Raw genomic sequence first — 27395 nt, 5'->3', positions numbered from 1 at the left:
TTAGAATCTTTTATAAATAAAAATTTTGAAAATAGGAAAAATCAAATAAAATATAAATAAATAAACTAATGCATTTATTAACTCTATTTCCTAAGTATAAATTAAAGAAAGCATGGATAAATCTTTGATGCAAACACAGTGTTTTATGCAAAAAAATTATGTAAATGCATGATGAAAAAAATAAATAAGTTTAACCTATAGCTGTAAGTATTGATTATAATTTAATTTTGCATTTAAAATATACATTATTGAATAACACTTGTTTGTTTCCTTGCAATTTTAAAGAAAAAAATAATCGGGGCGAGTTGTCTTGAGTGGGGGCGAGTTGTCAAATTGGGGGCAATGTTGGGGGCGACTTGTCTTGGGGGCGAGTTGTCCTGATTCCCATTTTTTTGTGTAAACACATACACAATTTCCGATGACATCACTAATTTATGGCTAAGCAAGTTCCCTTTCATCTACAGAAACAATTCATATTTCAGCCATATGGCAATGTTACAGGTAATGATTATGTTGCTCAAATGTTTAATCCTTTTTTTATCATTAAATTCAGCAAATATATGATACATGACAGGACACCTGAAAAGAAGAAAGCAATATAGGTCAAAGGGTTATTGGATAGAGATAATTCGAACGATGTAAACAAGACAACCAAATTTTATTTTTTGGACGATGATTCTGTATTCATGATAAACATGATATATAGAAAGGTGAAGTACAAAGAATATCCAACGGTTTTACAGTTATTTCGTCATGGAAAACAAATTTGATATCAGATTTATACTGTAACGAAAAGTCCATTTCCAAGCAATTGATTTGATCACGATTTTGACTTTTCCAAGTTACTTGATCAGTTGTTGATGTCTCTGGTTTAACAACCTATTGATATGCATATATTGCTCTCTCAGGTAGCCTGATTTCGATGATAAGCTGTCTCAACTCTCAATCATAGGCCTTCACAGTTTTAGGATCGATGATTTACGAATTCATGCAGACATACCTAGAAAAACATGTAATATACATCATCGTGAAATCAAGTGTCTATATGGTCTAAACAGTAACGGGTTTGTTCGCCCGATCTACCTGTTCGTGGGAGTCCGTTCGCGCAGTGTCTGTTCGCCCGAAGTATTTTTTGCCCAATATCTTGTTCGCCCTAATTTTTATGCATGGTTCGCCCAATACTTACGAGTATATAAACTCATATGAATTAAAAAATAATATATATCATATTTTCTATTTATTTCCTTTACGAACTTGGGATATTTTTTCTCAAATTCTGATACGAGGAACAATGTTTATATTTAATCTTAATTAATTTTTGATTTGATTCTAATGTTTTTTGAATGACTTAGTGTTTGCACTATAGTTAATTAGATGATTAATATGATTAATATCAATGTTAATTAGGGGGATACATCCGTGTTATTTTTACGAATTGCGCTATGTTTTGAAAACAATTAAAGGACTGAGACGTTAATAGGTCCATTATAGAACTGAACAGCGGATGTTGAAGGTTTTACCTTTGAAGAATCTCCCTTTGATCTCAAAAAATGATTTATAAGAAGATGGAAGATGAAAAATGAAAACATGTATTTTAACATTTTGGAATTTCCAAACAGGTCTGTCAGGTCTTTGATAGGTCATGTATTTAGTGTGACCATTTGTGACAATATGCATAACGTCTGACAGTCTGTTTTATTTCGATTGTACCAAAAATTTGGAAAGAAATTCGTTAGATTTTATTCTACATTAAATAAGGGTGAACGGACTCTGTGCGAACAAGTTTTAGGGTGAGCGGACTCTGGGCGAACGGGAAATCGGGCGAACAATTTTTAGGGCGAACGAACATGGAACCGGTCTAAAACCTAGAAGAATAATAATTAATATGTTTATATTGTGGTTTGATCACTGTGTAAAAAGACAGCTAGCTGTGTCAATGAACAAAAACATGACCATTGTATGCTTATGTGATAAGTTCAGCATTTTGTAACTTTTAAACTTCATCATTATACTTTATATAAATGTGAAATTAAACTCTTGATCAAAGGTCAAGCACATGCAGTTGCAGATTTTTTAGAAGAATCTCATAAATAAAGGCCAGGGTCAAATGGTCATGGTGATTAATATTATATTGTTAACTATAACAAGGACATATTTAGCTCACCTGTCCCGAAGGCTCAAGTGAGCTTTTCTGATCACATTTTGTCCGTCGTCTGTCTGTCTGTCTAGCTGTCTGTCCGTCCGTCCATCTGTAAACTTTTCACATGTTTGACTTCTTCTCAAGAACCGATGGGCCAATTTTAACCAAACTTGGTACAAAGCATTGTTGGGTAAAGGGGAGTTTAAATTGTAAAACTGAAGGGCCAAGTCCCCTCACAAGGGGGAGATAATCAAGAAAAGACAAAAATAGGGTGGGGTCATTAAAAAATCTTCTCAAGAACCACTGGGCATGAAAAGCTGAAACTTGTGTGAAAGAATCCTGGGCTAGTATTGATTCTAAATTGTTCAAATCATGACCCCTGGTGTAAGGTGAGGCCACAATTTGGAATCCTAATTTTATATCGAACTATATAGAGAAAAAAAAAATTAAAATCTTCTTCTTAATATCTACTGGGCAGAAAAGCTGAAACTTAAGTGAAAACATCCTGGGGTAGTATGGATTTTAAATTGTCCAATTTTTTAACTGTGGGGTAAGTGGGGTTACAGTAGTTATTACAAGGGGGGAATCAGGTAAAGAACAGCATGGTCAAACCTACTGAGGTGAGCGATGTGGCCCATGGGCCTCTTGTTTAATATACACATCAATGAACAATTGAATAAAAACATACTTTAAGATATGAGGCTATTCAAAGGTCAAGGTTAAAATGATTCATTTTAATTATAACAAGGATATTTTTAATATATACATCAATGAATATTTGTATGAAGAACATATCTATAGATTATGAGGTTATTTACAGGTCAAGGTCAAAATGATTCATTTCTCATGAACCCACTTCACTTAAAATGATGATTGGTACATTCCAATTAATGAAGATTCATAATTAAAATGGGCCCTTTAGATTCCAAGGTCATTTGCTCAAAGGTCAAAGTTAAAAGGTCAAGAATATTGATAAGTTTAATGCAGGGTCTGTTATGAGTTTGTCAGTTTTCTATAGTGTTATTTTTTTTTAAAATAAATGAACGAAAAACTAAACAACATAAAATAGAGGACACAATAAGTTCTGATGGCATTTAATTCAAACTACTAAAAATTTGATTTATTTATAAAGAATCTTTGTTTAATGAATTTGAGATCCCAGGAAAATGTAGAAAGAATGCAAAAAGAAACAATTATAAACAATGAATAAAATAACAAGCAGCTGCGATGATAAAAAGTTAAATTTGCTTTTATTTCATAAGTAATGTAAGTGGGCAGAGGAAAACACTGTGGTTTCTCTGGCTTAACATCATTTATAAGTCCATAATGCATAAGAAGATGTCCTACATGTATTACCACTGTTTTTAAATCAGCACCTTCGTCAATGAGTCACTAATTGAATTATTATTGTTGAAGGGGGGAAATTGTTAAGAATTTTGATATTTAAATGTCAAAAAGGGCACCAATAAGTGATCTGCTCTTAGTGTACTCCAACATACTGTAGAGATACCAAAGGAATTGTAACCAAGGCTCTTTCTTGTAGGAGTAGCTTTAAACACTGAATAAGGAGACTGTTATTCAGATAAACATGAAGTTGGATAGCTTAAATTTTAACTCTTATATCTAATAGATTTTGATGCATGTTGCTTTTTAGCTAACATGAGCTAAAAGCTCATTTCTCGTGAGCTTTTCTAATCATCTTGTGTCCATTTGTCTGTTTGTTTGTCTGTAAACTTTTCACATTTTCAATTTCTTCCCAAGAACCACAGGGTCAATTTTAACCCAAATTGGTAGCTTTGGTACAAAGCATTTCTGAAAGAAATTGTAAGGTTTTAAAAAAGAAAGGCCAAGTCCCCTTCCAAGTGAAGACATTCAAGAAAATGCAAAAATACAGTGGTGTAATTAAATAATCTTCTTCTCAAGAACCACTGGGCCAGAAAAGCTAAAACTTATGTGGAAGCTTAATTCCCAAGGTAGTGTAAAATCTAAATTGTTCAAATCTTTGGGCAGTTGGCCACGGGCCACGGGGGGTAGTATGGGGTCACAATAAGAAATCAAAGTTTTATTAGAAATATATTAAAAGGAAAATTCTTTTAAAATCCTCTTCTCAAGAATCTCTGGGTCAGAAAAGCTGAAACTTATGTGGAAGCTTCCTAGAAGTGTAGTGTAGTATCTAAATTGTTCAAATTTTGGCCCCACAGGTAGGATGGGGCTATAATAGAGAGTCTAAATTTTATCAAGAAAAATATAGGAAAAATCTTTAAAAATCTTCTTATCAAGAACCACTGGGAAAAGAAAAGATCAAACTTATTTGAAAGTATCAGGAGGTAATGTAGATTTTAAGTTGTTGAAAGCTTGAGTCCTGGGGGTAGGGTGGGGTCACAATAGGAAATCTAAGTTCAGCATTGAAAGATATAGAAAAATTGTTAAAATTCTTCTTCTAAAGAATCACTGGGCTAGAAAAGATCATACTTATGTGAAAGCATCATGAAGTAGTGAAGATTCTTAATTGTTCAAATCTTGGCCCCCAGTGGTAGGACAGGGCCACAATGGCTGCATTTCATTTCCGGAATTTTTACAATTAAAAAAATTTCCGAAAAAAAGTTTTCATTTCCACTTTTTTTGTTTTCTTTTCAAAATTTTTCAATACGAGTGAAACAGATTTGGAAGACTTTACCTAAGAAAAATTTAAAGGAATACAAATAACAAATACATGTAAATCATTGAAATCCAAGTTCTGAGTTTTTATAGATTTATCAATGAAACGACTGTGAAAATGGAAAATGCAGGCAACTACCTAAATTAAATTTCGAGTGATTGACTCAATGTTAACTCTGCGCAGATGTAAAGCAGAAAAAATAAAGTTCTGTGTAGAGCAGTATAATAAATGCTTTATCAATCGGAATAAATACTCAATTAGAGTATCTCAAGTGTCTTTGACATAAGTTTGGTGCTGTAACTGCTATTAAATGAGGTGAAAAAGTTGTATGTTCTTTGAACTCTTTTACCAAGACTAAGTGCTTCATGTATGCATATACGTATAATAATATAGTTTTAATCAATATTTTGCAATAAATACTTTTAAAATTTCATATTCACTGCCTACATATTTTGATGAAAACATTATAAATTGCCGCACAGGTAAATTCCGGAAATGAAAACAAAATTATGTCGGAAATGAAATAAAAAAATGTCGGAAATGAAATAAAAAAATGTCGGAAATGCTATGCAGATTTCCGGAAATGAAATGCAGCGGCCACAATATAGGAAATCAAAGTTTTACATTGAAAAAAATTGAAAAAAATCTATGGGAACCACTGTGTTGATAGAATTATTGGTGATTATAGTGTAAATTAAAACTATTGAAATCATGGTCTCTGGACTTGGGGCCGAGATGGAACATCTTTAGAAAATAATTTATAATCAAGTTAGCGTTGTGGGCCATGGGCTTCTTGTTTTAAGTTGGAAATGCTGAATCTTGATTTGAGTAATTACATTTCTAAAGGACTTTAACTGTTTAAAAATCTTTTGTCAGTGGTGAACACTTTTGCAGATTGGGAGGGGAATAGCAAATACTACAATTGCTTTTCGGTTGATTTTGGGGTGTTTAGAACAAATAAATTTGAAACTTTAGGAATTCGTTTTATTTATTCAAAATACGATCATTGTTGTTAAAATCAAGTAAATTACCTGTAAAATACGATTGAAAACGTGCAATAACTTCATTTACATATACTTCCGGTATCTATAATAGTAGAATATCGATGATCGGAACTGAAAAATCCGGATTTTATTTACATTTTTCTCCTTTTCTGTCACATTTGGTGCCATCCCATGCCTAACAATAAGAGGTATGTACATAGACTTTAACTGTTTTCTTTTTATGAAGCTTTTGCAGATTGGGAGGGGAATGGGTTAGTTTTGGGGTGTTCTGGAGATAAGGCCATCTATAAGTAGTAGAAGGGCACTTAAGTGTGAATGTGGTTAATTCAATTAGGTGGTCTGATCAACTGTGTCCACATAGCATTTTTCTCCTTTCCTGCACATTAGTAACAATAAGAGTAGAGCTGTCATGGAAGAGCCTGGGTTAGTGTCTTCTGGAGATAAATCTATAAGAAGGCAAGAATGTGGCATTCAGGCGGTCTGATCAACTGTGTCCACATGGCTTAGTTGGTAGAGCACCTGATTAGTGATTCCTGGGGCCCAGAACCAAATCAGGGTCTGACTGCATATTTCTCCTTTCCTCTCAAATATCTTTTCAGAAAGTTTAAACAAATTTGGAAACATATATTAAGAAAGACAGAACATTGTCTCAAGCCACGGTCTGAAGTCTGCATATTGCTCTCTCCTTCCCATGGCTGCTTGATCACATAAAGTGTCATTATCTTGAATATTTATGCCTCTATGATGATTTACCAGTACAAAAATATTGGGCTTAATAGGTATTTATACTTTTTCAAAATCAAGTTGATTCAACTTCATTAATTTGAAATATTTTTCATCATCAGAGGCAAAAAATACAATATAATTTTGCAGGGGTTGACATTAGTGCATGAACTTTTATTCTTTTCTTATATTTAATGAACGATACATAATGATTTTGACACAAGATTAGTATATTAAGTGATGCAAATTTCTCTGATGTTCAAATGTCATTCTCTCTTTTGCAATTGAAATGTATTCTTGTAAATGTGAAGATTGCCAGCTAGTTTAATTTTTTTTTCTTTTTTAAGACACAAAATCTAGAATTAACGTCATTCTGGATTATAGGCAATTCCTCGCAAATTGTTCTGTTTTTCATATATTTTAAATATATAATCTACTAAAAAAAAAAATTTAAAGCATTGGGTGTAATTTAAATTTTCTCTAAATTTCCTACAAAAATTCCAAGCTTATATAACACAGTAGATGTTCTTAATTGTTAATTAAACTGTCATGATTAATGTGTCCAACTGTTAATTGACAGTGAATTAAAACATATATTTCTGTGTCTTTTGCCTGACAAGGGGATAAAAGGAACATCAAGCCATCAAAGCGGCACATAACATGACATTGGACTTCATAATTAGTGTCTGTACGGGCTTGGGGCTAGCCATATAATTGTTTGTTTGTGACTTGAAGCATACCTTTTTTACCATTGCTTACGACATGTCTTTTTTGACTGATTAAGCTACATTTATTTCCTGTTGTTCTTAGCATCTGTAAGAACTTGGATCTTTTTTTTGTCATTGCAGGCTTTGGATAGCCATCATCAAAGGTAAGGTCTTTTGTCATAGAATTTGGATAATCTTTAGGATGTAGTTTTTTTTTTTTAATAATTAGTGTTTTATCTTCTTCTTTTTTTCATAAAAGATAATTTTGATAATGATCCATGGTCCACTTCCAATACATGTTTTATATATAAAAATATAATAAAATTGAATCAGGTATCAATTGTAAGTGAGGTGAAGTAGATTCTTTTGTTTTCATCATTATACTGCTTTTTCTCAAAGAATCTGTTACATTGATTTTAATGAAAGCATTTCAAGAAACTTCTTCCAATTAGCAGTGAAACAATTTTCTGTTAGTTTCATATTATAGTGGCCTGCCATCACAGTCACTGTCCTCTTCTTGAAAGATAAAAAGTATCAATGTCAGAAATGACGTTTATTACTGTGGAACGTCACATACAAAATTCTTAACTTTTTCAAGGGAATACTTCAAATTATGTATATTTGAGCAGGTATAATTCATAATTTTGAATGTAGATTTGTGTATAAGTAATATCTTTTAATTTTCCAAAAGTAAATGAGGTCATGCATTTATATCTATATGATATTCATAATTGCAAGAAAAAATCAAAGGTCATGCCCTCTGGAACTTCTCAAAAATAAACGACATCCTCGTAGTAAATGACTGCATTGCTTTATGATCCTTGTAGATTTTGAGTTTGTACCAAAATATGCCCTTTTTAATATATTATTTAGTGAAACAGAAATTTGATAGAGGTGCATTTTTATCATTTGACAAGTACAGTTACTGTAAATACATGCAAAGGTTATCTTCTTCGCAGATAAGGTACTAAGGATCTGACATGACAGAATTAAAAGAAATGAATAACCACGGTAATGGTGGGGCTTACCCTTCACCCCCTGAGGCCGAGGAGAAGGAGGAAAAGGAGGAGAATCTCAGTGTCTCTATAGAGGAGGGCCAGCCCCCCAGCAGGAAATGTGCTGCTTTAAGGTCATGCTTTCACCAGTGTAGCAAACCTGTCAGCACAAAGTACCACCCTCTCTCCGAACACCCAGGAAAACTCGAGCGATTCCGATATGCTTTTATGTGTCCACCACACGGAAATCTTGCCATGTATATACAGTTTTTTGTAATGTGTGCCATGACTTGGGCAGTGCTTATTGCAATTACCAAAGATGAGGCTCTACCAGGGGGCAATTTCTTTTCTCTAGTCGTTCTCTTTACAGCAGCTGTAGCTGGGGGATATGTGTTCTCTTTATTCCGTTTGCCTCCATTACTGGGTAAGATTTTAATATTTTCGTAGAAAGCAATCATAGTCAAACCTCATTATCTTGAATTAGATTGGACTGAAAAGTTTTTGAGATATCCAAGACTTTCAGATTTTGTGGACATAGTACTTACAGACTAAGTGTATATAGTTGAGATTTTCTGTTTGATTTGTTACTGCAGTTCAACTGTATATGATACTTTTGCTGTCTGTTTTCCAGGTATGCTTATTGTTGGGGGTATGCTGAGTAACATTCCTGTAATTAAGACAGTAGGCCAAGGATTGGACTTGCAGTGGTCTGGGGCTCTCAGGTATTTATAATTACTAGGAATTATCATAATATTTCTTTGCCATTGTTTGGAACAATTAAAATGTCTATTACCACTGGTGAATAGAAAAATTTGTCTTCTTTTATAACAAGCCCGTTTTTAAGTATATTTTACCATAAGATAAATTAAAACCATAATAGTCACATAAAATTGAAGAGCATCTGATATTGGTATTAAAACAAGCATGTCGTTGACTCAGATTATATCAGAATGTGCATCCTTTTAATTTTTTAGAAAAATAGCCCTGACTGTGATCTTGATCCGAGCAGGTCTTGGCCTTGACCCTGTGGCCCTCAGGAAGCTGTCCTTTACTGTACTTAGACTGGCCTTCACCCCATGTCTAACAGAGTGTCTGGCTGAAGCCATAGCATCCCACTTCCTGTTGGGGTTGCCATGGGAATGGGGATTTATGTTAGGGTGAGTTGCTTTTTTTCCAATATGATTTTTATGCCTTTTTATGGTCTCAGTTTGTCTCAGAAGAAACGAAAACATAGCAATTTTATAAGGAATGATACCCAAGATGATCAATAGGTAATATTTATCATTTCTGTGTGGAAGAGGTGACAATGTGTTTTCTAAAAATTCTACAGCAAGCAATGAATAATAGAGCTGTTTCACAGATAAGCTTACCACAGACTTTTAAAGCGTTAAGTAATTCATAATTCACATGTTTGCTCACTCTGTATATTGAATATTTTTATTTCATAAGTGATTGATAGTATACATCCCTGAGTATATTGATGTTTCGCCGCTAAATTCAATAATTTGGTATAAGTATGAAAAACTTTTTATCTGCGGTCTCTCTATATCAATAGCAATTCATATTTTGAGCTAAAATTGGAATAAGGAGGGTGATTAATGCACCCCCCAAAATAGTCCTCTGTTGACAGAATCATTCAAATGGTGATTTAAATCCCTCATATATTTTTAAGAATGCCAATTTAACAGATATTTTCTGCTATACATGCATTATTATATTTGGACTGGATTGTTCAAGGATTATTTTGTAAGTTGTAAGCTGAAAGCTCAAGAAATGTGTTTTCAAATGCATGTTTCCAAAAATGGCAATTGCACTATGTCATACTTTATCTAGTCTGTACTCAGTAGGTGCTATTTGTAAACTGTGATTTAGAATTGAAAGAAAAGCATCATTTACACACCCCAGGGAACTCTTATAGTTTTATTATGAGCATAATTTTACAGCAAGGTGCTAACTTGAATTTCCAATTTCTTGGGTGTATGTGCAGGGATTTTCCACCCCATTTTGGGAATGGGGCCCAGGCCCTCCCAATTGGGAATTTTACGACATTTTACAACTTTTTGGGAAATTTTATAGCAAGATGTATTTCAATAAATAAACACTTATGATAGTTAGAATAAACTTTTTACTTCATATTTTCAGAACTTTACTTCAGAAAACAGATTTATTATTATAAAGTTTTAGCCAAGTCTCCAAAAATTATGTTCATTTCATTAAGTGTTCAAACCTGACCATGTTTGTTTTACATGAATTTTTCAAAAATTAAACACAGGCTATTCATTTTTGGGTAAAATGGAGTGATTTTGCAATTGGGAATGGGGCCCATAATCGGCCCTACACGGGGCAGTGGAAAATCCCTGATGTGCATGATAGTACACTTGTACTTGTTTGAAACCTAATTTTTGTGAACTTTGTCTTGAGATTTATTGTGAGAAAGAATATATATCCCCACCCACATTATGTTTCTTAGTTTGCCTGCAAGTTACTCTATTAATTTTCCCATCATAACACAATCTTAAAAATACTTTTTCCTCATTTTTTAAGCATAAGCATTAAATTTTAATAAGATAATTCTCTTCAAAGCTGTTTATTTAGTCCCCTATATGAACAAGTCCTTTTATTTTTTTAAGTTGGTAAATTGATAAAGTCTTTAAACAATTGATTCTACTGGTAAACTAAAGCCTCTGGGATCATTTTTATTTTGTCTGCATGGACAGTTGACAATAAATCCATTATTCCACGTAGGGGGTAGTGTGACCTCCATAGCCAGAAATTTAAACACACCCCACACTGCAAAATACTCAGTGGTATTTGTATTTCTTTATTCAGAGGTTGAGGGGCAAAATTCAATATGTTTTAAATAAAAGAGGGGGATTCCACCCAATATCATAATTTTCACCTACCAGTTGGTTGTTTACAAGGATTAAAGTTTTTCTTTCAATCAATAAGGAATTATATTCACGTAGTACACATTGTATTTACCTTTGGTACACTGGCCTAGTTTTGTTTATACTCCCGCAATAGTACATGCTTGACTGGAGGTAGTATCAGTGTTTAAACTGCACTTACAAGTAAAAGATAGTATGTTTGTTTTATAGTGAAAACAAGTATTCAGAGTTCCAGACCTAATTTTTTTTATCTATCGTAGATAGCTTGGTTATTGAACGAGTAGTAGTCTCTTTTGTTATAGAATAATAATGCAAGTGGAAGGTATATACCACTATATCCCTCATTAGAAGTTTTAATTGTCATGATTGCAATAACACTTAACACTACTGGATGGTTTCATTATCGTAATACAAGATTTATACCAAAGCAATCAGCTCATGGCTAAGACAAAGAGATATCATCAACCCACAGACCCCTAAGCAAGACTTTTATTACTAATACTAACTAATAACTATTATTATTATATCTCTTCTGATTTTTCCCTATATTACATTAGATTGTCAGGTGTGACTAATTGCGTAGAAATTGTTATAAAGGGACTAATCCTGGTGGGTTACTGTAAATCACTATATTTTCGCGACACCTTATTTTCGCGAGATAGTCATTGACTCTTGATAAGCGAGACAAAATTTACACGAATTGTGGTTATTGCTTCATATTAATTTCCTCTTGTAAATAGACAAGACACAGTTTGGGCAAAACCATGATTTATTATGCAATATTACAATGGTAAACATATAAGTCAATGAGGTAATCATGGGTAATTTCCCATACAACAATGTAGGTTTCACAGGGATATTCAAGATATCAGTAGAATATGCAAATCATGTTATAATCAAAACTATTACTACTACATTAGACATAAATATGAGTAAAAGACACACTCTTACACCATACACACACGCACACCGAAAAAAAAAAAAAAAAAAAAAAAATTAAGTTTTGATCACAGAGTCAAACGAGATAGTTTTCTGATGATGCTTACTGACCAAAACATGGGTTGAAATAGATGAATAAAGCGATATGATTGGCTGAAACAGTGCGAAATTTAAAAATTTACAACAAGCAATTTGATTGGTTGATTAGGTTGCTCTGGCCACCGATATTCAATGAGAAATAGAAAGCCCCTGGATTTGATTGGTTAATGAATAGAATCGTCCTCCGGGCAAAACCCATTTTTAAATTTAACAATTAGACCCTTCCAGTGGAAGATTCCATTATGGCCAATTTGGTCAAACGTAAATATAAACAAAAGGCAAGGTACTGAGGAATACAATGTAAATTAATAAAAATTAAACAACTTTAATAGCACATTAATTTCCTCTTGTAAATAGACAAGACACAGTTTGGGCAAAACCATGATTTATTATGCAATATTACAATGGTAAACATTATCTTAAGGAATACTATTATATGCGAGTTCGCATGCGAATAAAAAATAAAAAGTGATTTACAGTAGTCAAGTGAGCTAATCCCTGCTTCGAAAGCTAATTCGTGATTATCTGTAGTCCTCTAGATTTTACTTTTACGTTGGTATGATATATGAATGGTCTAGTTCCCTTGTTTTGGTTCAGTGAGCTAATCCCTGCTTTGAAATCACGCTATCTAAAGCCTCTAAACTTTGTGTTTGTATTGGTATAATAAAACAGTTAAAAAGGATATCATTGCGGGAGTTTGCAAGATTCCAGTTCCCCTTGGCCAGGACTATTTCTTTTGGCTTTGCCTCGAGAAATAGTCTGGGCCTCATAGAACTGGAATCTAATGCTAACTCCCTCAATGATATACTTTAACGGTATACTAATACATGTACTTTAATGAATTCAGTATAGAGAGTAAAAGTATAGAAGTGTGTTTGACTGATTATGTTTGCTCGTTGATTTGAACCAGGGTTAATAAGCAAACAAATGATAAACTCTACAAAGACAAGCCCTCAAATAAAATCATGGAATCTAATTCATGATGACTTCTTTCCGTTCAGGAATCTGTATCAGGGGCGGATCCAGGAATTGAAGTTAGGGGGGGCGCCAAATTTAGGCAGGGGGTCTGGGGGCCGCCTTGAGGCCCCCAGTGGGTCCAGGGCAAAGCCCTGGTGGGGGCCCAGGGGGCAAAGCCCCCGAAGCTCATGGATTCTAGAGGTTTTGTAGGGTAAAAATGAGGTCCACCGAGAAGACATTTTATTTTCTCGATAATGCTAACTTTGACAATTAGTTCAGTTATAAACTTGACAATTAAACTTGGTTGATGGATGCTATTTGTTTTGAGATTATACAGTCACCCTTGGTCCTGCCTTGTTGGCAGTGTTGGTGCATGATGGCAGTAAGCTGTAAAGATTAAATGGTATGGTATAAACTTTGAGAAAAAGTTGTAACAGATCAAGAAAAAAGCTATCAACAAAATTAATACTTGCCACTCATTGCATTGTTGCATTTTTGATATTTTTTCTCAATTTAAGCTGCTGGCGCATGCAAAAAGAACCTCCATTTGTCACATTTAACTTGTTTGATAATTGAATTTTTTAAAAAAACCTTGTTTTTTGCATACAAAGAATGTTTGATATTGAAGTAAAATAACCCAGGTACTACAATGTACAAAGTTGGGGATGACACTGCACTTTTGACAACTGATTTGCAAGTTAGTGGATGCATCAATAAATCCTCTTCAGAAATCAGCTGATGATTTAAGTGTAGAAAGGCGCTGTTCTGAAGGGCCGCAGTGTATATATCCTTCAGACTGTTTGTGCTAGGTACTATCTGGACTGACATTTATAGATAGTTGTTCAATAACAGTTATTCTTCATTTCACTGAGGGGGTAGAAAACTGGCCTATTTTATTCATTACCATTATAAATTTTATGGTTTACTTTATAAGATCATGGCATTATATGCGACATAGAAAATTTAATGTATATATCTTGAAATTGGGGTCCATAGTTAAAATTTTGACCTGTTAGTTGCGGATTTCAAGTGTTAAATACATATAGTTGTAGAAAATGGAAAATCCCCCATGGTGTGATAACACTTCTGTTGATTATAAAGTAGGAGTAAAGTTCTCAGATATTAAGGTTCTGTAAATTTGGATGCAATATTTTAACTTGATAATTTTTTCCATAAATGAAACAAATGTTCAAATACATTGTATCAGATTTCCAAAATTGTCTTCAATCAACAAATTTATGAAAACTCTATAAAAAAAATGTCCTGGGCTCAAATCCAAATGCAGGACTTCAGATGAAACCATATACTGTAAACCAACTTTTATTTGCGTGCGACAGATATTCACGAGTTTCGCAACTTACTTTAAGTCGCAAATATTAATCGCCGCAAATCATTTATTTTGCTTTGTTTTTGTAGAAAATGTTTCCTTATTTGTGAAAATTAATCGCCGCTGATTGATTTCAAACTGAGGAATCGCGAATAAAAGATGACGCGAATAATAGTTGGTTTACAGTAAACTGAGGTCCTATGTTGCAGTAAAAGATCCCTCACTGCTCAAAAGCCATCATTGCTGAGCATATGCCAAAATTTGCAGCTCTCCACCACCAAGTGGTGGCTTCTCAGTATAAGTAAAAAATTCTTGAAGGGGCATGAAAAAACATTAACATATTTTTATGTCTTCCAGGTTTGTCCTTGCTGCTGTGTCTCCTGCTGTTGTGGTACCCTCCCTCCTCAATCTCTCAGACCGGGGCTATGGTTTAGACAAGGGCATTCCCACTCTAGTCATTGCTGCAGCCAGTGTGGATGATGTTTTGGCCATCACAGGGTTTGGGGTGGTACTTGGAATAGCCTTCACTCAAGGTGGGTAGAAATGAATTGATTTGTGGAAAGGACTTATATAGGCAGTGCCTGCTGTCCAACCCTTTTATGTTAATTCATAATAAAATATTGTTTAAATTAATTAGAAATGAATTGATGAAATATACAGATGAGTTATACATGCATAAACCAATTAGTTCACATTCTTTTGCAAAACCCAAGTCATTGAAAGAGAGTTACTTTACAAGTGGTATGCAAACAGCAAACTTTTGAAAGCTCAATAACCGTGCGTTGAAATCAATGAAAATATAGAAAATTATAAGAAGCAGATATTTACACCTAGATTTTGTGGAATTCATGTATCTGTCGTTAAATTACATTTAGAAAAAATCCAACTACATTTTGTAAAATAAAAATTTTTGTGTCAATTTACCTGGTATAAATGTCTCAAGAACATAAGACTTTAGTAACGGCTTTTGTGAAAATTTTTATTTCTTTAAAAAAAAAGAATTATCAAAGATTATGCAAGTTTAAAGGGGGTCAATACCTTCCCTAAGTAGACTTTTTATGTTTTGTACCACACAGACTGGATTAATGGAATAAGCTTGTTTCCCAGATAATTAAGTCTTCCAGTGGGTCCGATATGTTCTAGTTGTTGACTATCATGGTGGATGATGGGATGAGATTGTTGTAAGAAAAGACACAGATACCAGCATTGCATGGTTACAACTGCTGTGTCATCCATGAGTTGACAGTACAAGTCTGTTGTGTAAAGATACACAGGCAAGATTCAAATGGCATAATTTTAATTAAAAACAAGACTTTGTGTAATGACTAAGCAGGGACTTGGTTGTTATTTAATTCAACCTTTTTAGCTTATTCTTATGTACTTATACAGTTAATTATATTTCACATCGCATAGAATTATTAGTTACAGTGGAAGTTAAAACTGCTCAAAATTTTAAATTGCTTTATCAAACTTGTCTTTTACAAAATAGCAAAGTTAATTTTCTTTTGGGTCTAAAATTATTGTATTTATGTAGTTCATAGCATGCAAATATTTCAAAGTAGACTAAATATCCTACCCAAAGATTTGGAACTGTTTTACCAGCTTCTAAACTAGACCTTGTTACAGTAGTGCAAAAGATGTCTCAAAAAATTAACTATTCAGTGAAAGAATCATACCTATTGGAGGAAAATGATATAAAATCCATTTCCCCCCTGCTGCTTTTACTGCAGATAACATTGGTATCAAATGCTATGCAAATAACACCAATTCAATTGCAGACCAATAGCAGCTTACAATTGAAAAAAAGGAAAAAATACCAATGACAAACACAGATAATGCCTGTTGAGATATATAGGTAAAAAAAAAAAAAGACCAAATTATGTGAGGGGCTCATCAAAATGGAGTTCAGATACTCCTCCCCATCCAGAATAAATATGTGGAATCGCAGAATCGCTCAGGTGTGCACCCTAAGAGACAGCGACCCCCTGCTGTGCCGATCATCGCAGAGGGGGATGTATTCATTATCATTAATTTTATTTCCCATCAGCCCTCAAAGACAGGGATAGAAAAGAACAATAATAAATTGTCAGCCTTCGGAAGATTGGATACCACACCGGGAGTGATGAACAACATTCGAAGCGTCACATTGCGGGGGATATTTATTGTAATTTAATGACACGTGCTTTGATATTGGAATTTTTTCATAAAACAATTATGAAATTCTTCAATTTCTATGAACAGATAAAAAGTTGAAGCTAGTAAAAATGAATTAAGGCAGTAATATTAATGCTGACTATTTTATCAGGTATTTAATTTCAAGCTTTAAAAAAAATTTGTTATGAGTGATCTGTCTCAATTCTTAAACATCTTAATGGTGCGGGAGCTTTTGTTAAATTTTGCGCAAGAATTTTTTTTGAGGCTGCAACAAATATTTCATTACCTACATTTCTCCCACCTCTTTATACACATGACCAGATATAAATAAAGAGGTAACTTAGATTAGTTCTGTAATCTTAATATTTGCAATAAACAGCGGTTTTCCAACAGGGAAAAAAAAAACAGTGCTGGGTTTTGAAACTCGATCTGATTGTAATTTAATAAATTGATTGAAAAAGAAATAGAGACTGAACAATGTCCTTGACAACAATTCATATTGTTTGTCATTTTGCCATTCTTTTTTTATTTTGGAGGGTGGGGGTGGGGGTGGGTTATGGGTGACAAACTATGATTATTTGATTCAGTAAACATTGCCATATGTGGGATGTTGATAAGTCTGGGGGGATTGCATTTCACACCAGGGAGGATTTAGCCCACCTGGAAAGGCGCAACCTTGATAACATAAGAAATTCTATGTATGACTGGACGTCTTTCTTTTCTTCTTTATTCAGTGAACAAACACATGTTTACAAGGGGTATATATACAATGATCAGATCCAAGTGATAAATGAAAGATTTAACCTTTTGACAAGGGAAACGGGGCTTTTAAAAGAATTCAGTAAATGCAAGAACTTATAAATAGCCGGTGCAATACAAAGCCATTTATGCATTAAGCCATGCTCAGTTCAATAGAGGGCTATTACCTGCCCTAGTATATGGGAGTAGGATGATGGCGTGAGACTCGGAATTTAAATGTCAATATGATTATATCGATGCTTTGAAGTGGCGGAACGAGAAAGAAAAAAACAATCTACAGGAGGTCTAGCTGGGTGTTGTAATCCCGGCCTGGGGAGGTCTTATATTATACATTTTTATCACTGTCTAAACGATGAATTCTTCACTGACAGACAGCGGGTCGAAAACAATATCTTTATAGAGGTATATTGGACCACACTATCGAGTATTATTTTCACTAATTGCTCAGCAATTATCTATAGGAGCTTATAATCAATTTATGGATTGCGAATTAAAGTGAAATATGCATGCGGTATCCAAATGGAAACTTAATTGAAGGAAAATGATGATTTTTACGTCAATTGATCTGATGCGTGCTTGTAATATTTAAGATTTTGATTATGATAATTTTAATGTTTTACAGGAATATATCTGTTTTATATTTGGAAAATGACAATATTATTAAGTCAATTAAGTTTATTTTTTCTCTGAAATTAATGGACCCTCAGTTAAAACAAAATATTATCACTTTAGGTGATATGTCATTTTTTTAATTCATTAATTTTCAATTTTAAGTGACCTTGAAAATATAGGTATGGTATATACAGTGTATATTAAAGTTATCTTTTTTTATTTAAAAAACAAATTGTTTCTAAGAAGGGGAAAGTTGTGAAACCCACAAATATCCTATTTCTTTAAAAGTTTAAAAGTCTATAAAAGTTGCATGTGTTCAAAACATGGTAACAGAGGGAAGGATGACCCAGTATTCATTGTCATTAAACTAAAAGTTGCTTTACTGCATACATCAGACAACTTATTATCAAAACTAAATGCATCCCCCCCGCCCCCCCCCCCCCCCCCCCTCTCTAACACACCCTAGCATTTCTCATCTGAGAAGATTAATTGTCATTTATTTGCAACACATATGCTTTGTCTTTAAATTAATTTTCCAACAGGTTCTTATATTGTCCTGAGTATAGAAACTGTTACAAGGAAAATCTTAATTATTATATGCCAAAATCTGAATGGTTAACCATTAGCAAAGGAAGTTCATTGATTACCGCAAGATTTCAAGATTGGTCTGAAGCAAGGATTGCAAAATCTAACAGCAAGAAATTGGGTGGTCCAGTCTTTTATGGTGAATGAATGAACAAAAGCGATGCAATACATGTATCTTAATCGATAAAAATTTTTTCTGAATGTTGATGAAAATCAATAATGATCACTTATTAGATATAATAACCATGCATTAATGCAGAGCAAAAAGACAACAAATAGTATTAAAGAAAAAAATTGTATCATGGTTATTTTATCTATAAAAAATTATTTCAGAATCAAGCACTGATTTGTACCGTGCAAATAAAAAATCATTCTCTAGTTCACAGTGCTATGGCCTATGTACGAGGGGTGTTACAAAAGTTCGCGGACAAGTTCAATTGTGAGCGCGCTATTTCCACGAAACCGGTCAAACTTTCCAGATAGAATCTTTACATTTTTTCCAATAAATATACAGGAAATTGTTGCTCTCCGGTGATTATTAAAAAATATACAGCTTTTTTATTTTGATAAAACTTGCTTCACGGAGCATGCCACATTTTGGCACGTTTACATCACAAAGACTCTTTATTAAAATTAAAAATTGCACAATTGGAGCGCAAAGAGATTTATGATATTTGACCTGCCGCTAAAGTATTCATGAAACGTTACTGGGAGAAATTTTTAACTAAATTGGAGTGTATATGACTGTTTTATAGCCGTTTGTATATGATCATTGCGTAAAAACACAGCCAAAAATCGGAACGTCATTGAGCGTCATGGAGCACTGCACTACGTAAAAATTATGTATGCAGACTGGAAAATGTCTAAAAAGAGATTAAAATGTTCAAGATGCTGCCGGGAATTTCCTACACCTACAAAGTTTTCAAATGGTTGTATCTTCATAAGAATGGAAGGATTGACATTTTGAAAGATTAACTCCAGCGATACTTCAATACCCCCGTATCGCATGGACGTTGCGTTGCGACTATATGGTTTTTTGCATAGTTTCCATACCTGATCGATTAACTGAATAACTGCATAAACTTTTTTTAAGATCTCAATAATATCCGAATCAGTACAAAAGACATTGTAGAAGAAAAGTAACATGTCTTGATATAGATATTCAATTTTAAAGTAGAAAAAAGATTAGAAAAATATAAAGATTTATAGAATTGCGACAAAGCTTAACGGGTTGAAATCTGGTTGTTACATCGCCTTACGTCAAGTGATTGCTCCGTGAATCCCATAATCTCTTAGTAAAAATCGTTGTAAATTTTCAAGATTTTATTATATGGACCTGATTTTTTACATACCAATAAACAAAATGTAGTAATTTATTCAGACATAGGTCATACTTCACAGTACACAATAGATTTTCCGTAATTCATTGTGTCCGCGAACTTTTCTAACGACCCTCGTATATAGGGAGAGGTTTTTTTAAGTTGCAAGAACTTGTTACCAATCCCATTGTATAAATTATACAATAAAATATGTTCAAAACAAACAATAGGGTTTGTTGACAATTAAAGTAAGGAATTAATTATTTAAAACAATCTCCTTTTTCTTCAGGATTTACTGCACTTTTATTGATTTCAAATATATGCATCAAACTACATTCTTAAGTTTAAGGTGACGAGGGGATTATCTCCCCTTTAACAAAAAGTGATGCATGAAGAAATGTAGGGCATATTTCTAATTAGTGTCACATACTGGTACAGTCATACATAATCCATATTACGTGCATCATATGCAGATTTATATGCAACCTTGGGCATATTTTTTTCAGAATTGGGTTTAAATATTAATCTGGATTGTTGCTAGTAATTGGTTTGAAGTCAATATGTCGCAATCCCCTGTATATCTGATTAATAAGCGTGAAATGCAGTAATTGTGGCAAAAGGTGTTAAAGAATTATTGTGTAGGGTTAAACAATTTATAATACACTGTAACTGATAGCCAGCAGTGAAGCAGTTAATTTAACAATTAAATGTATGACTAAATTAATTACATGTATAGCTTCAAATTGAGATAAATAGTCAATATAATTCTTTTTTAATCATTTGGTCAAAGTGAGATTGCACTTTCATACTGTAAACCAACTTTTTTTTTTACTTTAATATGAGCAAGAAATATTTGTCAGATTCATGGTTTTCTTTTTATACAGTGGACCTTCAGATATCCGGACGCCAGATATCCGGATGCTTCAGTATCCGGACGATTTTTCATCGGAACAGAATTTTAAAATGCTATTCTGTCTTGTTTAACTGGTGATTCAGATATCCGGATGCTTCGCATATCCGGACAAATTGACTGGGAACCAAAGCGTCCGGATAAATGAGGGTCTACTGTATATACTTGCAAATATCACAACATCAGCTCAATGCAATCCATTCAGTTGTGAGTTTATGTGCTTAAATGTTGCCCCAGTCACCAAATTAAAAAAAAAATTGAAGTAGCAAGGTTAGCATGCTAATATTTATAAAATGGGCTTCAGTATTTTATTACAAGGGTTAATAAATTCTGTCATTTTGTACATTTCAGGGGACCTAGCACTGACCATTGTAAAAGGCCCGTTAGAAGCTTTGCTGGGTGTAGCTTTTGGGTGTGTGCTGGGAGTCTTTTTGTGGTACTTTCCATCCAAAAATGGAGTAAGTTTCCTTTTTGTAAAGAGACTAAATGTGATTGTCTTGTGGTCTATTATTATCCTGATTGTGAGTGGTCGAACCAGTATGTATGGGGTGTGATAGTAATGTATGCATGTGTGAGTCCTGGTATATATACTTATGCATGGACTATCTCTTTTTGATCTTGACTATACATTGACGATAATTTTGGATGTTCTCCTGCGAGAAATCCAGTAGCAGTTTGTCTAAGAAATTCCTTATGGGATCTTAGTGCCTTATTGATGTGACTGGTCACCTTTGTTCGTTCGTTTATACTTATATCTATCATCGTAATTGTCAGCTAATAAATTATGTAAACCTTTATTGAGGAACTTTTGTGTTGCATTATAATTCCCTGAGATTGGGAGACCCGTGACAGTTCATAAAAATGAAAATGAACGAGGCAGCAGATCTGTATTTGACTGGTCTGAAAAAAAAAAGGTCATCCACCTATTTGTTTCAGACCAGCCAGCAAGAGACCTGCAGTTGGAATTGTTCATAAAATGAAAAATGTATAATGAATTTACTGCAATACATTTCAAGATGGGTATTTCAAGCAAATTTTGTTTAGCTTCTTTAAAATGATTGCTTATTTTAATTGTTATATAAAAATCATACTAGTTTGAAAAAAAAATCGCAAGAATAACCAGTAACTATTATTTTTATTCTCACCAGTCCAATAGAATGTTTTATCGGTCCATGCTGTTATTTGCTGCGGGACTAATGGCGACATTTGGGAGTGATGTGGTCCACCTTCCAGGTGCAGGCCCACTTGGATGTTTGACTCTGGCTTTTGTTGCAGCATTCAAATGGAGGAAAGAAAGAGAAGAGGGACAGCCAGTGAGTATTTCAGGCCAAATATTTAATTTTTTTTGTGTTATGTTATTTTTAAAAATATATTCATATTCAAGATACGTCAGACTTTGGAACATGTATGTAAACATTGATATCTTGAATACCTAGGAATTTTTTCTCAGTCCTTTTGAGTTTCAGATAATGACAGCTACTCATGTATTTTTTTTTAATTTTCCAAGTGTATTTAGCAATTTTAACTGACCTGTGATAACAAAATGATATTGAATAAGAATTATAAATGAAACAAAATTAACCAAATCAGTTGTGAAAAAAAAATACCATTGAGCTTCAACAAACCTTGTTTCTTACAGTTTTTGGTTTCTGTTTTAGGATACCATTGCAGAAGTAGTAGGAGTTCTGTGGATGTTGTGTCAGCCATTACTGTTTGGACTTATTGGGGCAGCAGTCAACTTTGACAGCATTAAGGATCTCAGCACACTAGGTATTGTCATTGATTATACTCCTTACTTTCTTTTGTGATGGTCTTCTGTATCCAGGGTTCTTTTAACCCATGTTATTTTTGCCCTAGCACATTTGCAAACAAGTTTGCCCCATTTTAATTTTACCAACACATATTCAAAGAGAGATAACTGTTTCTGTTAAATTCGCCCGTTTAAATTTCCCTATATATGACTTGAGCCAGTTTGATTAAAGCCAGCCCCCTTCTCCTTTCACTTGTCAGGTGATGAACGATAGGAGAAGGGTTGTTAATCAGACTCAACTTGAGCAAAGGGGGTGAAATAAATTGGGGATGAAAATATCCCTGTTTACAGTATATACTATATAGGTTTGTTTTTGCTTTTTCATTTTGTGTAATTGGTGGACAATTTATGGGGAGTTACTATTCATACCAATGGAGAAAAGAAATTAACCATGTTCTTGCAGACGACCATCTTTGATACCCAAGTGTCAGATTTGTTTACCCTCATGATGGGGGAAAACGAAACGGACACTTGGCTAACAAAGATGGCGGACCAGTAATATTTGGCATTTCCCACACATTCAGTACTTAAATATTTGATGTACAAGTAATTCTAAACCTTTTTCTTGTAGGTCTAGGTATAGCTGTGTTGGCTATAGGACTGGTGGTAAGAATCGCTGTATCATTCTGTGTGGTGTTTGGATCAGGCCTTACCATCAAAGAACAGCTATTTGTGGCTCTTGCCTGGTTTCCCAAGGCAACAGTTCAGGTATTTATTTGTTAGCAATAAATTACAGTAAAACACCATGCAGTTACAGAAACATGATGATAATGAGTTCTTGCTCACAAAAAAAATGATTTTCATTCCATGTAGTTCAAAATCTTTGAACTTGTTGAATACTGTAACAAGGCATAATGTTCAATCGACATATGGAAACATTGTTAGACCCTGGCACTGTAAGGTAATTGTTTTACATGTGCTAGAATTTTATTTTTAGAGTCTCTATTTTTAGCTCTACTGGTCAGAGACCAGAAGAGCTTATGCGATAGTAATGCGTCCGGCGTCCGTCCGTCTGTCTGTCTGTCTGTCTGTCCGTCTGTCTGTAAACAATTTTTCAAAATGCTACTCCTCCTACAGTTTTGGTCTAATTTCAATATAACTTGGCACACAAGTAGAATACACTAAGATACATAATTCTGTGTATCGGTTTTAGATTTCGATGAACGGTGTTGCCGTGGTTACTAAAAATAGAAATTTCTGTGAAATTCTTTCAAAATGCTACTCCTTCTACAGTTTTAGTCTGATTTCAATATAACTTGGCACACAAGTAGACCTCTATATAGGTATCCGGCTGGTCTGGTAAATTGAAGATTCTCTTGGGATTTGTATGAAGTCTGGCAATCAAGTCCTGTACAAAATAAGATAGTCCTTGACACATGCCTGATTTATTACCCACTTTCAATTCAGATGACCAAATAATAGAAAAAAGAGCCTTGAAACATATACCAAGAACAAAATATGATATTTCATTTTGGTTGGCAATGGTTGCCAAGGTTTTTACACCACAGAGAGCCTTCAAAGTAACACTCTGTTTGTTTAAATCTGAACCTATCTTTTAAAAAAGCACATTTCCTCATAACTAATGATCAATTTTTAAAGATGTTGGTGTGCTCCTAGACTGAAGCTCTACTGGTTTGTACTTATAGCAAAGGAAGAGAAAAGTAGAAACTTTTCAACAGCAATAAATAGAATAATGATCCTTAATTAAGTCTCTTTATGTTCTTAGTGCAGTCTACTTGCATGCCACATTTATATTATAATCAGACTAAAATTGTGTTTGGAGTAGCATTTTGAAAGAATTTCACAGAAATTTCTATTTTTAGTAACCATGGCAACACCGTTCATCGAAATCAAAAAACGATACACAGAATTATGTATCTTATTGTAGTCTACTTGTGTGCCAAGTTATATTGAAATCAGACCAAAACTGTAGAAGGAGTAGCATTTTGAAAGAATTTCACAGAAATTTCTATTTTTAGTAACCACGGCAACACCGTTTATCGAAATCAAAAACCGATACACAGAATTGTGTATCTTTGTGTAGTCTACTTATGTGCCAAGTTATATTGAAATCAGACTAAAACTGTACAAGGAGTAGCATTTTGAAAGAATTTCACAGAAATTTCTATTTTTAGTAACCATGGCAACACCGTTCATCGAAATCAAGTTATACTGAAATCAGATTAAAACTGTAGGAGAAGTAGCATTTGGAAAGAATTTCATAGAAATTTCTATTTTTAGCTCTACTGGTCAGAGACCAGAAGAGCTTATGCGATAGTAATGCGTCCGTCGTCCGTCCGTCTGTCTGTCTAGCTGTCTGTCTGTCCGTCTGTCTGTCTGTAAACAATTTTTCAAAATGCTACTCCTCCTACAGTTTTGGTCCGATTTCAATATAACTTGGCACACAAGTAGACTACACTAAGATACATAATTCTGTGCATCGGTTTTTCATTTCAATGAACGGTGTTGCCATGTTACTAAAAATAGAAATTTCTATGAAATGCTTTCAAAGTGCTACTCCTCCTACAGTTTTGGTCCGATTTCAATATAACTTGGCACACATGTAGACTACACTAAGATACATAATTCTGTGCTTCGGTTTTTGATTTCGATGAACGGTGTTGCCGTGTTGCTAAAAATAGAAATTTTTTTCTGAAATGCTTTCAAAGTGCTACTCCTCCTACAGTTTTGGTCTGATTTCAATATAACTTGGCAACAAGAAGACTATACTTAGATACAAAATATTGTGCATTGGTGTTTATTTTGATGAGTGGTAAGGATCATTTTTCTATTTATTGCTGTTTTAAAGTTTCAAATCCCAACTGCTACTCTTCCCTTGTTTTAAGTATAAACCAGTAGAGCTACAGTCTCGACAGAGACTTCTGGTTCTATATATAAAATGAAAACAAATTTTCAAAATTGTTCTCAAAAGTACCGGTACATTTTTTTCACTATCTCTTACAGGCTGCTATTGGTGGATTAGCCCTGGATGCTGCAATAAAAATGGGAGACCCCACTCTGATTAATCTTGGAACTAGTATACTAACTACAGCAGTGCTTTCTATCATTATTACTGCCCCTATTGGGGCCCTCGCGATTGCCCTGTCTGGGCCCCTCTTACTGAACAGAATAGACCCCAAAACAGGGAAAGTGGTGTCTAAAGACAGTGAAGACCCTGAAAAATCTTCCATGTTAGAACAGGGACAAAATGGAAACGTGGAGGACACGCATGAGGCTTAGGATTTCATATTGTTATTGTAAATATTATTGCTACCTCAATCACAAAATGTTTTAGCTTTCAAATCATTTTAAATTAATCATAGATATCATCTGAATACTAGTATATAAGATAATTTATTTTTATGAATTTTTATTGAAGAATTTATAAAAGTATATATTTTTCATTTTTAGCTCGTCTGGTCACAGGCAATAGAAAAAAAGTTTTTAAGTTTTAAAAATACACAAATCAAGAGTTACTGCTCTTTAGGTTATGTTGCTTCGCTGTGCTTGTGGTTTAATTTTTCATTTTGTAAATGAAGTAGAAAACCTATTGTTTTTGAATGCATCTTTTTATTTTTATGTGCATTTTGATACCAATTATTTTTGGTAATCAATAAACACATCTTTTTCAGAATATGAACTTGGCTTATATTTTCATACAATCTAAAAACTTTATTATCTGGAACACTGATAAAATTGAGACACGTAACAAGGAACCGCAAGGCTGAGTATCCATCGCAAAGAGCCCATATCTACAAATCAAGGCAGCATGCCACATATATCCCGATGCAAATTACGTCCCTTCGGGTGTTATAGAATTTGATCACGCGACCTACTTCATGTCATATCCCAATGAAACTCTAAAAATGATATCTTATTTCTTAAGTAACTACATATATATCCCCCCTACCTCCACTGCGAGAGGATAAATTAGCCCAAGCAACTTTAACTATATGTTTTATCAAAGGTAAAAATTAAAATGTCATTAAATCTGGTACAGTACTTTATGACAGTTCTTTGTTTCATGTACATGCGCTACACGCACTGATTTATGCATTGATTATAAATACCTAAAGAACAAGGTACGGTTTCAATACAAACCTTGCCCTGTGATTTTCTTAAAAATGAAACTGATGTAAAAAATGAAAATTCATGCTTTCTGAATCATTGATATTCCATGCAGAAAAATCATACAAACTATTTTCTCACATGTATTAATTTTATAAATGCTAATTGTGACGTCATAAACGTGCATTTTCCCGTATTTTCTTAAAAAGTTGCAGAAGACACCAATTTTCAATGGAATTTTCTTTCGGATAATATTGTCCACAGACATCGCCCACAAAAAATTTGAGATATGTGATTTTTCGTTGAATTTTGTACAACATATCCAAAAATTAAAGTGGGCGACATCTGTTGACACTATTTTCCAGCAGGAAAATTATCCTTGAAACGGGTTATTTTAAGGCCTTTTCCATTTAAAATAGCGAAATACATAAAATTAATGATGTCATATTTCCAGACTGGTACTCGATCATTCGTGACATGTTCTATTCTGATCTGTCACAGTCATAAACTCAACTACTATTTAAGGACGTTCGATCCTGTGCTTTTGGGTCAAATTTGGTCTGGATCTTAATTTCTGAAATTCTACATCGTTTTTAAGTTTTAATGTTGAATTTAGATTCTACAATGGAAATTAAACTATATCCATTTGTAAAACCCACAATGAAATTCCATTCAAGAAGGGTTAAGCCAGGGACTATATTTTGTGGCGGAAGGTTTTTTTTAGAAGAAAATTATCAATT

General features: G+C 33.7%; 1 protein-coding gene across 2 annotated transcripts; it reads left to right on the top strand.

The window, feature by feature from the left end:
• The first annotated feature begins 435 nt into the window (after positions 1 to 435).
• LOC134260035 (sodium/hydrogen exchanger 9B2-like) lies at positions 436 to 26193 on the top strand. Of its 2 annotated transcripts, XM_062742614.1 has the most exons (11): positions 436 to 501; positions 7375 to 7397; positions 8193 to 8652; positions 8860 to 8950; positions 9203 to 9385; positions 14796 to 14971; positions 21129 to 21235; positions 21926 to 22090; positions 22436 to 22547; positions 23159 to 23295; positions 25552 to 26193. In XM_062742614.1, the coding sequence occupies exons 3-11, from the start codon at positions 8214 to 8216 to the stop codon at positions 25825 to 25827; spliced, it is 1686 nt and encodes a 561-aa protein (XP_062598598.1). In that variant the 5' UTR covers positions 436 to 501; positions 7375 to 7397; positions 8193 to 8213; the 3' UTR covers positions 25828 to 26193. The 2 variants fall into 2 exon arrangements, with proteins under 2 accessions (XP_062598598.1, XP_062598600.1); XM_062742616.1 differs by lacking the exon at positions 7375 to 7397 and having other exon boundaries at positions 482 to 501.
• Positions 26194 to 27395: the final 1202 nt, after the last annotated feature.

The sequence above is a fragment of the Saccostrea cucullata genome, unplaced genomic scaffold, assembly GCF_032062105.1.
Source record: "Saccostrea cucullata isolate Sc308-1 unplaced genomic scaffold, CSIRO_AGI_Scuc_v1 ctg1041, whole genome shotgun sequence".
In the NCBI taxonomy this organism is placed as follows: domain Eukaryota; kingdom Metazoa; phylum Mollusca; class Bivalvia; order Ostreida; family Ostreidae; genus Saccostrea; species Saccostrea cuccullata.
Note: the sequence above shows the minus strand (reverse complement) of the source record. Positions and strands in the feature narration are given on the sequence as shown.